This window comes from Portunus trituberculatus, chromosome 38, assembly GCF_017591435.1.
Source record: "Portunus trituberculatus isolate SZX2019 chromosome 38, ASM1759143v1, whole genome shotgun sequence".
In the NCBI taxonomy this organism is placed as follows: Eukaryota; Metazoa; Arthropoda; class Malacostraca; order Decapoda; family Portunidae; genus Portunus; species Portunus trituberculatus.
In genome coordinates, this window is record NC_059292.1 from 3,650,910 (window position 1) to 3,663,391 (window position 12,482).

The 12,482-nt window shown below is 42.0% G+C and overlaps 1 protein-coding gene across 3 annotated transcripts in view; it reads right to left on the minus strand.

The window, feature by feature from the left end:
* LOC123514755 (low-density lipoprotein receptor-related protein 4-like) overlaps positions 1–12,482 on the minus strand; it is a 112,298-nt gene that overhangs the window by 22,521 nt on the left and 77,295 nt on the right. For all 3 annotated transcript variants that reach the window (XM_045272863.1, XM_045272864.1, XM_045272865.1), the window contains one exon: positions 5,101–5,205. In XM_045272863.1, coding sequence (XP_045128798.1) covers positions 5,101–5,205 — 105 coding nt within the window. The remainder of the gene's footprint in view (positions 1–5,100; positions 5,206–12,482) is intronic.

Here is a 12,482-nt window from a genome sequence, read left to right on the forward strand (position 1 = left end):
GATCGGGGAGATATATTGGCTCCGGTTGTCACTTGTGCCAAAAATACTCACAGAAAATGTCAGAAAGCAAAATCAAAAGACGGAACGTAACGAGCTTCATTCATTCTACAAAATAAATGAGGTAAAAATAAAACATGAGATAGATAGAAATAGACAGATAGATAGGGAAAGATAGATGGGTAGATAGATAGATAGATAAATAGATGGATGGATAGAGAGAAAGACAGAGATAGATAAATAGATAGATAGAAAGATAGAGAGAAAGATAGACAGATAGAAAGATAGATAGATAGACAGATAGAAAGATAGATAGATAGATAGATAGAAGGAAGGAAAGAAAGAAAGAAAGAAAGACAGATAGAGAGATAGAGATAGATCGATAGACAGATAAATAAATAAATAAATAGATAGACAGATAGATAGAAAGATAGACAAACAGATAGATAGATAGATAGATAGATAGATAGATAGATACATAGATAGGTCGATAGAGAGAAAGACAGAGATAGATAAATAGATAGATAGAAAGATAGAGAGAAAGATAGACAGATAGAAAGATAGATAGATAGAAAGGAAGGTAGGTAGATAGATAGATAGATAGATAGATAGACAAATAGATTGATAGATAGATAGATAGAGAGATAGAGATAAATAGATAGACAGATAAATAAATAAATAGATAGATAGATAGATAGATAGATAGACAGACAGATAGATAGATAGATAGATAGATAGATAGATAGAAAGGTCGATAGAGAGAGAGAGAGAGAGAGAGAGAGAGAGAGAGAGAGAGAGAGAGAGAGAGAGAGAGAGAGAGAGAGAGAGAGAGAGAGAGAGATTCTTAAACATGGAAAGCGCCGTTTTCTATGCTCGTCCTTCATTATATTTTTATCGCTTAATGATGACGTGTTAACGAGGTGAGGCAGTGGAAGGCGTGATGAATGTGCTGAGGGGGACAGGCACCCTTATTCAGAATCGCTCTCCCCTTTCACTAAGATAATTTTCCAAGGCCACACAGACAACTAACCGGATTTTCAAATTTCTCTATTTAATAAACTAGAAATCTTGCCAATCTCTCGCCAGAAACATAGAAATACTTTAGAAAAACACGACTATCTTCAACTGGAACCTTTGGAAAGCAGTGATGGAGAGAGAGAGCAAAGGTTTTTATAACACAGGCCAGACTGAGGTGGTGTGGGCACGTCACGGGCAGACAGAAGAGTTCGTACACTTAGAACACCATTGTGGGGCATGAAAAGGAGGATGCATTTCGTACGTTTGGTGAAAAAAAATGTAAATAAAAAGGAAAAGATCAGTTTATTTTGGTGTTAAGTATCTTGCACGTAAGTAAGGTCAGTACAGGAAAGAGGTGGATGAGAAGCCTGAAGAAGATTCGGAGACGGTGTGTGAAGGAAAACATTACTTAATTATTCTTTTATATTAAGTTTTGTAGTGCCTGTAGGTATACTTGAAGAGTATGGGAAGCGCTGTCCAGCTTCCACCCATTGGCGGCGCAGGCCATTTTATTTATAGTGGTATTCATATTAGGGCCCATATCTCCACCCAAGCACATCTTTGGTGTAAGACAATTACACCTCCACCTAGAACCTGGGTACCATGATGACATGTAGGTAAATTTAAACCCTCGACAAATGACAAAGTTTCAAGGCGGCACAAAGTGGGATTCGAACCTACACTTGAACGTCTGTCTGGTCTCATTCGTACCACCTTGTCTGCTACGCCACCGCCTTCCTCAAACACGAGGACGAACATTACAGACTTAAAAAAAAAAAAAAAAAAAAAAAAAAAAAAAAAAGTAGGCATATATAATTTCAATGTTGATTATCTTTCTACTTAAATCTTCTTGAGAGTTTACATTGTCTCAACCTTTACACCTTTACACTGATCCCATTCCTACAAGAGATTACAAGAAATAAAGAAAGGAAAAGTAGACGCATATATAATTTCAATACTGAATATCTTACTTAAATCGACGTAAGAGAGTTCACAGTGTCTCTACCTACACACTAGTCACATACATTCATACTGGCTGAATTTTAGTGATGTTAGTCGATTTTAACCCCTTCAGTACCATGACGCGTTTCCATATTTACTCTGTTTACTATTTGGTGATTTTACACAAATTCAGAAACTCATGTGGGGGATTAAAAATAGTGAAGACTGTGGCCATTAATCTTCTGACCTCCATAGACCTTTGTGAATAAAATGGTCTAATCGTGCACAAATCTCAAGATAAAAATGTATCCCAACGAATGTGTTAAGCCTTCTGTGGATTATCATTATTTATTCATCTATTCATTAATTTCTGTACTTATTTTGGTAACTGGTTGAAATGCACGGGTCAATAAGGTGTTCTTTTCCCACTATATTTACTTTAATCTCTATGACTGCTTTGTGATAGTGGATTTCATGCTTTGTCATTTCCTAACACTAGTTGAAATGCTTTCTTTTTAATACACAAGATATTTTTTTGTTCCTATAATCATCTAGTTTTTTTTTCTTTTAAGATACTTTTATTTCAGAATCACTTAAATACTTATAGAGCCTGGAGATGACAAAGTTAACTCCTCTCTCTCTCTCTCTCTCTCTCTCTCTCTGTGTGTGTGTGTGTGTGTGTGTGTGTGTGTGTGTGTGTGTGTGTGTGTGTGTGTGTGTGTGTGTCCATGCAAACATTTATCACCATTGCTTTTAATTCTAACAAAGGATGACCATGGTAGTAAAAAGGTTACATGTATATAAGTGAAACATTGTAGCCATTATACAATTACTTTATTTATCCTGTGTGTGTGTGTGTGTGTGTGTGTTTCTTCTCGCCCACTCATGACACACACACACACACACACACACACACACACACACACACACACACACACAATATAAGAATACCATACAGTAATCAACCCGCAGACTCCCATCTTGACGTGTACAACAAAACAACATGAAGTCAAGTAAAGTGGAGGGCAGTGAAGTAATCTGAGACAATGCAAGTAGGAAGTGCGTAACGAGCGGCCTTGCTTAATAAACATGAGGGAGTGGCTTGCATTCATTCATCCCTATACTGCACACCACTCAGTTTGTCCCCAACACCTAAGCGCACACCACTTTAAGTACTGGTGGATCAGTTACACGGCGGGAGAAGGGCTGAAGTGCATTCTAATGATTTTAGCGGGTAAGTTGTGATCAGGAAAGTCAACGCAAGGGCAGAGGTGATGGAGGGTGGTAGAGACAGGGGGGTGTGATGAGGGGTTCTATTTGGTTTCAACTCTAAAAACAAACTCTAATGGCAAGGGATGTGTAACAAGAGATAATTTTTTCAACGCGTTCTTTCACTGTGAGTTGAATGTAACCTTGTAATGGTATCTGGAGTGAGATTAAGCCGATGCTGTGATAATGAAATCGTTAAGGTACTGAGAGAGAGAGAGAGAGAGAGAGAGAGAGAGAGAGAGAGAGAGAGAGAGAGAGAGAGAGAGAGAGAGAGAGAGAGAGAGAGAGAGAGAGAGAGAGAGAGAGAGAGAGAGAGAGAGAGAGAATGTTGAAATCTTACGCTGTTCTTATGAGGCTCTTTGTGGTAAGTAAACTATCTATTATATAACGGAAAAATAAACAAGATTGTAAGGAGCAGAAACGCCTTCAACCCGAGGTATTGTTAGCACGCTATCAACAAGTTTGGGCTCTCTATTCAGACACTGACTCCTCCACGTTCAAGTCAGTATTGGTGTGGCAGAAGTTATAGTGTTCGACCGTGAGAGCAGGACTTCCTTGAGAGAGAGAGAGAGAGAGAGAGAGAGAGAGAGAGAGAGAGAGAGAGAGAGAGAGAGAGAGAGAGAGAGAGAGAGAGAGAGAGAGAGAGAGAGAGAGAGAGAGAGAGAGAGAGAGAGAGAGAGAGAGAGAGAGAGAGAGAGAGAGAGAGAGAGAGAGAGAGAGAGAGAGAGAGAGAGAGAGAGAGAGAGAGAGAGAGAGAGAGAGAGAGAGAGAGAGAGAGAGAGAGAGAGAGAGAGAGAGAGAGAGAGAGAGAGAGAGAGAGAGAGAGAGAGAGAGAGAGAGAGAGAGAGAGAGAGAGAGAGAGAGAGAGAGAGAGAGAGAGAGAGAGAGAGAGAGAGAGAGAGAGAGAGGACCAGGGTGCACTGCAGATGCCAGGGTGGAGAGCCATTGTATCGGGAGGGGAGTCTCAGAAACACTTTATTCGTATCTCTCCAACTTTTTCTATCCTTCGAAATTTAGATAGGAGTGGTAGTGAGAGTGACTGGGTTTCTCCGATTGCCGCCCAATGGCCCGTGATCCTGGAAGCTGCTGAGTGAGTAGAGTGTGAGAAGCGCAGGGAAAACCAACCAGTCAGTGTCTCGGCTCGTGTTCCGCCCCGATGAAGCACCAGTAGAGGTCATAGAAAGCCCAATTATACGAAATCTTTAGGTGTTTTTTGGGGTTAACTCTCGTCAATTTTCGTATCTTGTGCTCCCGAGACCATGCGTGTTCGATGTGAGGTCATTGAAATAAGAACGTTACTCGATTTCTTCCCCTGTACAAAAAAAATGTAGTGTTTCACAGTATCAAGACACTTCTGGTGCTACATTGGCTGAAAGTTGCATGCTTCTTTTTTTCCGGTGACTTTTGGAGAAGCGGTAATTCAAGTTGCATGTTCTTATTTTCGCTTGGGTATTCTCCTTCACGGGAAAAATAAACAGAAACAACTCTCTCTCTCTCTCTCTCTCTCTCTCTCCCCAAAGTTCGAAGTTCCATCTATTAGGACAGGCAGCAAGTTGTTAGGTCATATTAATAGGATATTCGCCTTTATTAATCAGAACTTGCCCACTGAGAATCCTTGTATTGAATAAGCAATACTTCACACTGAGTCCACTCCCTTAAAACTACTACTAATACTATTATTACTACTACTACCGTTACTACTACTGCTACTACTACAACTACTAAAAAACTACGCAACTACTACAAAAATATATTACCAAAACAACGAAATAATATGTGACACCGCAAAAAAAAAAAAAGTAAAAAAAATGGTAGAGCAGGGGGAAGGTCAGACAGAGGCGCTGAAGCGAAAAGAACCATAGACTCAACACTTACGGCAGTCCCGCTCGTCCTCGCCGTCATCACAGTGCTCCACCTTATCGCAGAGCTGGGAACATAAGATGCACCGGTCACCACAGCGGAACTGGTCCTTCTTGCAGCCTGTCGAAGGAAGAGAGATGATAGATAATGCAAGAACTATAACCAGTATTCTTAATCATTCATCCTGGTAGAATCTGAAACTCCATAACTTCCGCAGTTTCTCCTTCCTGACTTAACTCCCTTAGTACTGAGACGCATTTTTACCATGAGTTTTGTGTGTGATTAGACGATTTTATTTGCATTGGGAAGTGTTTATGGAGGTCAGAAGATTAAAGGCCACAGTCTTCATTATTTTAATCGCCACATAATTTTCTGAAACTGTATAAAATCACCAAATACTAAGCAGAATGAATAGGAAAACGCGTCATAGTACTCAAGGGGTTTAAACCTTTTACAGGGAGCTTTCAAGACACCTTTGCTTAAATTTTGATGATGTTTTTTTACTTCTTTTTGAAACTGACACCTCGGCAAGCGCTTTCTTTTTTCTTTTCCTTTTTTTTTTTTTAGCTTTCTTCGTTGCCCGTGGTCAGTGCTCCTCTCACATTAAAAAAAATAGAAGGATTGATATAGGTAATGACTATAACAAAAGGGGCTGAAACGTGATCAATTGACGCTTCCAATTATTTTTCTTATAGTGCTATTTTCTGAGAGTGCTTATGGGAAATTCGTGATTAGGACTGGAAGGTGGCGATGGTGGTAGTCAGTAATTTCGTAGATAGGAAAAAAGATGATATTTTTTTTGGGGGGTGGGAAAAATGAAAAGAGATTTCCTTTCCTATTAAGTCTTCCTCCACTTTAGAGTTTTCGTGGAGTGTTGCATAATGGTCTCTCCGCCACGCTCTTCTCGGAGATGAGGGAGATGATACACACTGCTAAAGACTCCAGGACGAGGCGCAGCTGTCTGGCGGTTCTGTGTGGGAATGCATTCTTGTAACCTGGAGTTATGGCAAAGAGTGTTAATGCGGCGCGGCTCTTACCTCGCGCTTTACTGATCCTCTTAAGCTGAGTGCTCACATGCGTGTTCCTAATCCCTCCTCTCTCCTAACAAATTCGAGTACATAATATTTTTTTTCTTTAAGTTTCAGTTGGTGAATGTTGAGTGTCATATTTCATTGTTTTATGAGGTTAAGTGTACGTCTCTGTTTCAAATAATCCAAGGAATCGACCTATATTAACTGTTGGTGAACGCTGTGTTTCCTATTGTACATAGTACCCTAGGAAAATATGTGTCTTGTATAAATATAAACTCCACAATATCTCATTTCTCTTTTTTCTTAATCTTGCCAATGAAAATAAAAGGCGTGCATATTGTAAACACTTCCTATCAGATGAAACTAATATCCTCGATAAACGTTTCTTTGGGCAAACATATAAACAAACGTAAATTCTGCTATAATTTTTCAATACTTGTAAATTCTCGCCAATTTCAGCCTCTCGTGCCTGCATGCCAATGACCCAGGACTGTGAGGGTAAGCTGCCGCACGCCCACTCCCGTCAGAGGCTCCACCACTCCCGCACAAACCCCTTCTCTTCTCTTCCCGATCCACTCCCACACAAACCTCTCCTCTTCTCTTCCCGTCCCACTCCCGCACAAACCCTTCTCTTCTCTTCCCGTCCCACTCCCACACAAACCCTTCTCTTCTCTTCCCGCCCCACTCCCACACAAACCTCTCCTCTTCTCTTCCCGTCCCACTCCCGCACAAACCCTTCTCTTCTCTTCCCGCCCCACTCCCACACAAACCTCTCCTCTTCTCTTCCCGCCCCACTCCCATACAAACCCTTCTCTTCTCTTCCCGCCCCACTCCCGCACAAACCCCTTCTCTTCTCTTCCCGATCCACTCCCACACAAACCTCTCCTCTTCTCTTCCCGTCCCACTCCCGCACAAACCCTTCTCTTCTCTTCTCTTCCTCGATCCACTCCCACACACTCCCAACCCTTCTCTTCTCTTCCCACACACTCCCACACAAACCCTTCTCTTCTCTTCCACTCCACAAACCCCTTCTCTCTCTTCCCGATCCACTCCCACACAAACCTCTCCTCTTCTCTTCCCGATCCACTCCCACACAAACCTCTCCTCTTCTCTTCCCGTCCCACTCCACAAACCTCTTCTCTTCTCTTCTCGCACAACTCCCCCACACAAACCTCTCCTCTTCTCTTCCCGTCCCTCCCACACAAACCCTTATCTTCTCTTCTCGCACAAACCCTCTCCTCTTCTCTTCCCGTCCCCACTTATCCTCTTCCCGCCCCACTCCCGCACAAACCCTTATCTTCTCTTCTCGCACAACTCCCACACAAACCTCTCCTCTTCTCTTCCCGTCCCACTCCCGCACAAACCCCTTCTCTTCCCGCCCCACTCCCACACAAACCTCTCCTCTTCTCTTCCCGCACAACTCCCACACAAACCTCTCCTCTTCTCTTCCCGCACCACTGCCTCTCTCCCAACAACCTTACAACCTTCCCGCACGTGTCAAGCCGGCCGGTTCCTCACAGTGACCGCGGTATGAGTTTCTTTCGCCTACACAATCACTAAAATGGAAAGTTGTTACATTGTTTAGATTGTCCAATCGTCCTTATCCCCTTCAGTACCATTACACGTTTTCATATTCACTCTGCTTACTATCTAGGGATTTTATACAGCTTCAGAAACTTGTGTGGGTGGATTGAAACACTGAAGACTGTGGCCATTATCTCCTAACCTCCTTAGACCTTTCCCTAATGACAGTACTAATATTACACAAATCTCATGGTAAAAATGTGTCCCAGTACTGAAGGGTTTAAAACACAAAGCAGAGGAGGAAAACTAGGAATCTGAATAGTCATAACCTGAATATCTGAGGAGTTTTTTCATTGGTTAATTCATTGAGAAGAGAAGAGAACTAAGAGAGAGACCTGGAAATGTTAAGTGGAGCAAAGGACATCTTGAAGGGGAAGAAAAGCCGCAGATGGAGACACGAACAGCAGGTGCGCGCCATACTAGACCACAGAAAAATGGTTAGGAGTGCTTCGAGTGGCTATTATAAGCAGAATGAAAGTGGCTGGGACAACAATGAGAGCAGGAGGTTGGAGGATGCCGGGGGAAATGGGCGAAGTTCTAAGAGGAAGAGAACCCTGCAAGCCAAATGACAGGATAAGAGTATTAACTTAAGGGGGTGAAAGGAGCACATAGACAATAGAGAGAAATAAAGAAAGAAAGAAAAAAGGAAAGAAAGGACAGAAAGAGACAAAGAAGGGAGGAAAAGTGAGAAGCAGCGAAAGGAAGAAGGGAGGATGAAACGAACAAAATAAATAAAGAAAAAAAAAAGAGACAAAAGAATGAAAGCAATAAAGAGAAATTACGGAAACAAAAAAAAAAAAAAAAAAAAAAAAAAAAAGAAAAACTATATAAAGATTGATCCATTCCAGTGAAGAGAGAGAGAGAGAGAGAGAGAGAGAGAGAGAGAGAGAGAGAGAGAGAGAGAGAGAGAGAGAGAGAGAGAGAGAGAGAGAGAGAGAGACAGAGAGAGAGAGAGATAATTGAAAGAAGATTAATTAAGCTGAAGAAACACCACATTTTAAGGGAAAGCCCAAATTTGCTTTACCTAAAATTCTGACATGCATTTTACCTCCTCTATGAAGATACAGCGAGCGTTTACAAAAGAAAGGAAGAGTTGCAATGTCAATTTTATTAGTTTCGTTGCGATTTCATCTGCGCGAACGTAGAAAACTGGTCCCAGTGAGACAATTAGAGAGAGAGAGAGAGAGAGAGAGAGAGAGAGAGAGAGAGAGAGAGAGAGAGAGAGAGAGAGAGAGAGAGAGAGAGAGAGAGAGAGAGAGAGAGAGAGAGAGAGAGAGAGAGAGAGCGCTGGCTTCACAAGCCAGAGGACCTGGGTTCGATTCCCCGGCCGGGTGGAGATATTTGGGTGTGTCTCCTTTCACGTGTAGCCCCTGTTCACCTAGCAGTGAGTAGGCACGGGATGTAAATCGAGGAGTTGTGACCTTGTTGTCCCGGTGTGTGGTGTGTGCCTGGTCTCAGGCCTATCCGAAGATCGGAAATGATGAGCTCTGAGTTCGTTCCGTAGGGTAACGTGTGGCTGTCTCGTCACAGACTGCAGCAGATCAAACAAACAGTGAAACAGAGAGAGAGAGAGAGAGAGAGAGAGAGAGAGAGAGAGAGAGAGAGAGAGAGAGAGAGAGAGAGAGAGAGAGAGAGAGAGAGAGAGAGAGAGAGAGAGAGAGAGAGAGAGAGAGAGAGAGAGAGAGAGAGAGAGATGAGAGAAAATCAAATATGAACAGGAAGTGAGCCAAAGAGAAAGAGGGGAAGATAAAAATAAATAGGAGGGTGTGTGTGTGTGTGTGTGTGTGTGTGTGTGTGTGTGTGTGTGTGTGTGTGTGTGTGTGTGTGTGTGTGTGAGTGAGTGAGTGAGTGAGTGAGTGAGTGAGTGCGTGCGTGCGTGCGTGCGTGACCTACTTTACGCTTCACACAATATGCGGCATAGTTTACTGGAAATATATATCTTCCAAATAAACAGTTGGGTTAATATCACATTGTGGCACCATTTGTTTGACACTGTCCCCTGATTCACGATACCGCACTAAATTACCAAGCATGTTTCATTACCTCCTTCCGTACTGGGACACAATTTGGCCTTGAGATTCGTGAACGATTAAACCATTTCATTGGCATTAGGAAGGGTCTATGGAGGACAGCAACTTAATGGCCAAAGTCTTCACTATTTTAATCCCTCCCACATGAGTTTCTGAAACTGTATAAAATCACCAAATACAGTAAACAGAATGAATATGGAGACGCGTCATGGTACTATTAATGGGAACAGTCTTCACTATTTTAATCCCCCACACATGAATTCTGAAGCTGTAAAAAGTCACCAGATATTAAGTACAATGAATATGGAAATGGGTCATGGTATTGAAGGAGTTAGGGGAGTTTAATGTCGGCTAGCAGGGCGACAGTGGCAGAAACTGATTAGATATGTACACAGGGAATGAATTTGCTTGAGGTAGATATGGCGTATCTCTCAACATTCTAACTCTCAAAACTCTTTTTTCCTCTTTCCTCTCCCATCTTCCTCTCCGTCTCCTTCCTGCCTCATATCCTACCTCCATCTCCATCTCTTGTACCTCATATTATCCTTATAGACTCTGAAATGGACAGTAACCGCCTATTGAGTGTGCTGATCGCCGCGTGTATTGCTCAGTCAGACCACAAGACGCTTCTAGTAGGGCATATGAGCCACTTAGCCTCGCCAGGGGGATGAACAGCAGGCAGTAGCAGTAATGGGGTACCTGATCCTGCAGGGAATGTTCATATAGCAAAGACTAGCCTTTTTTCTTTCTTCTAATATATTTTTTTGGGGGTATTTTCAACATCAATGGTTGGAAACATTTACTGCATCACATTTCACCATCATCATTATCATTATTTTCTAGGTGCGTGAAGTGGTAACCCGTGTTTATTTATCTAATTCCTACATCCACTAAACTAGTAAATCCAAAGAGGTTTTTGGAAGCTCTCTAAAAAAAAAAAAAAAAAAAAACTGGTGTAACTTAAGATACTGTAAACAATGTAGGTGTGTGTGTGTGTGTGTGTGTGTGTGTGTGTGTGTGTGTGTGTGTGTGTGTGTGTGTGTGTGTGTGTGTGTGTGTGTGTGTGTGTGTGTGTGTGCAACCGCGGAACAAGTATCCTGAAGAGAAGCTCGTTATGCACAAAAAAAAAAAAAATAAATAAATAAAAAAAATAAAATAAAATAAATAAATAAATAAATAAATAAATAAATAAAATAAAATAAAATAAATAAATAAATAAAAAAAATAACGTGTACAAACATTTTTTTTTTTTTACGTAGGGAAGAGGGCCAGCCAAGGGCAAAAAAAAAAAAAAGTTAGAAAAAGGCCCACTTGAGCGCTGGCTCTCCAAAGAGTTCAAAAAGTGCCAAAACCGTCAGCCAGAATTAGGGGAGCAAATGCCTCAATACCTCCCTCTTAAAAGAAGACAAGTTGTAGGAATTCGGAAATACAGATGCAGGGAGGGAGTTCCAGAGTTTACCAGTGAAAGGGATGAATGATTGAGCGTACTGGTTAACTCTTGCATTAGAGAGTTGGACAGAATAGGGATGAGAGGAAGAAGAAAGCCTTGTGCAGCGTGGCCGCAGGAGGAGGGGAGGCATGCAGTTAGCAAGATCAGTAAAACAGTTACCATGAAAATAGCGATAAAATATAGAAAGGGATGTAACATTTCGGCGGTGAGAAAGATATTGAAGACAGTTAGTCAGAGGAGGGGAGTTGATGAGACGAAGAGCTTTCGATTCCACCCTATTAATTAAGCAAAGCTGTGTGACTGAAACCCCCAAACATGCGAAGAGTACTCCATACAGGGACGGATAAGGCCCTTATACAGAACACCTAATTTCATAGAAGCTGTTTTAGCAAGAGATGAGATGTGATGTTTCCAGTTAAGATTATGAGCAAAGGACAGACCGAGGATATTCATTGTGGAAGAGGGAAACAGTTGAGTGTCACTGAAGAAGAGGAGATAGTTGTCTGGAAGGTTGTGTCGAGTTGATAGATGGAGGAATTGAGTTTTTGAGGCATTGAAAACTACTAGATTTTCTCTGCCCCAATCGGAAATCTTAGAAGATCGGAAGTCAGGCGTTCCGTGGCGTCCCCGCGTGATCTGTTGATTTCCTGAAGGGTTGGACGTCTCTGAAAGAACGTGGAAAGATGTAGGGTGGTATCATCAGCGTAGGAGTGGATAGGGCAAGAAGTTTGGTTAAGAAGGTCATTAATGAATAATAGAGAGTGGGTGACAGGACAGAACCCTGAGGAACACCACTATTAATAGGTTTAGGAGAAGAACAGTAGCCGTCTACCACAGCAGCAATAGAGCGGTCGGAAAGGAAACTTGAGATAAAGTTGCAGAGAGAAGGATAGAAGCCGTAGGAGGGCAGTTTTGAAATCAAAGCTTTATGCCAGACTCTATCAAAAGCTTTTGATATGTCTAACGCAACAGCAAAAGTTTCACCGAAATCTCTAAAAGAGGATGACCAAGACTCAGTAAGGAAAGCCAGAAGATCACCAGTAGAGCGACCTTGACGGAAGCCATACTGGCGATCAGACAGAAGATTGTGAAGTGACAGATGTTTGAGAATCTTCCTATTCAGGATAGATTCAAAAACTTTAGACAAGCAAGAGATTAAAGCTATAGGACGGTAGTTTGAGGGGTTAGAACGGTCACCCTTTTTAGGAACAGGCTGAATGTAGGCGAACTTCCAGCAGGAAGGAAAGGTAGAAGTCGATAGACAAAGTTGGAAGAGTTTGGCCAGGCAAGGTGCAAGCACAG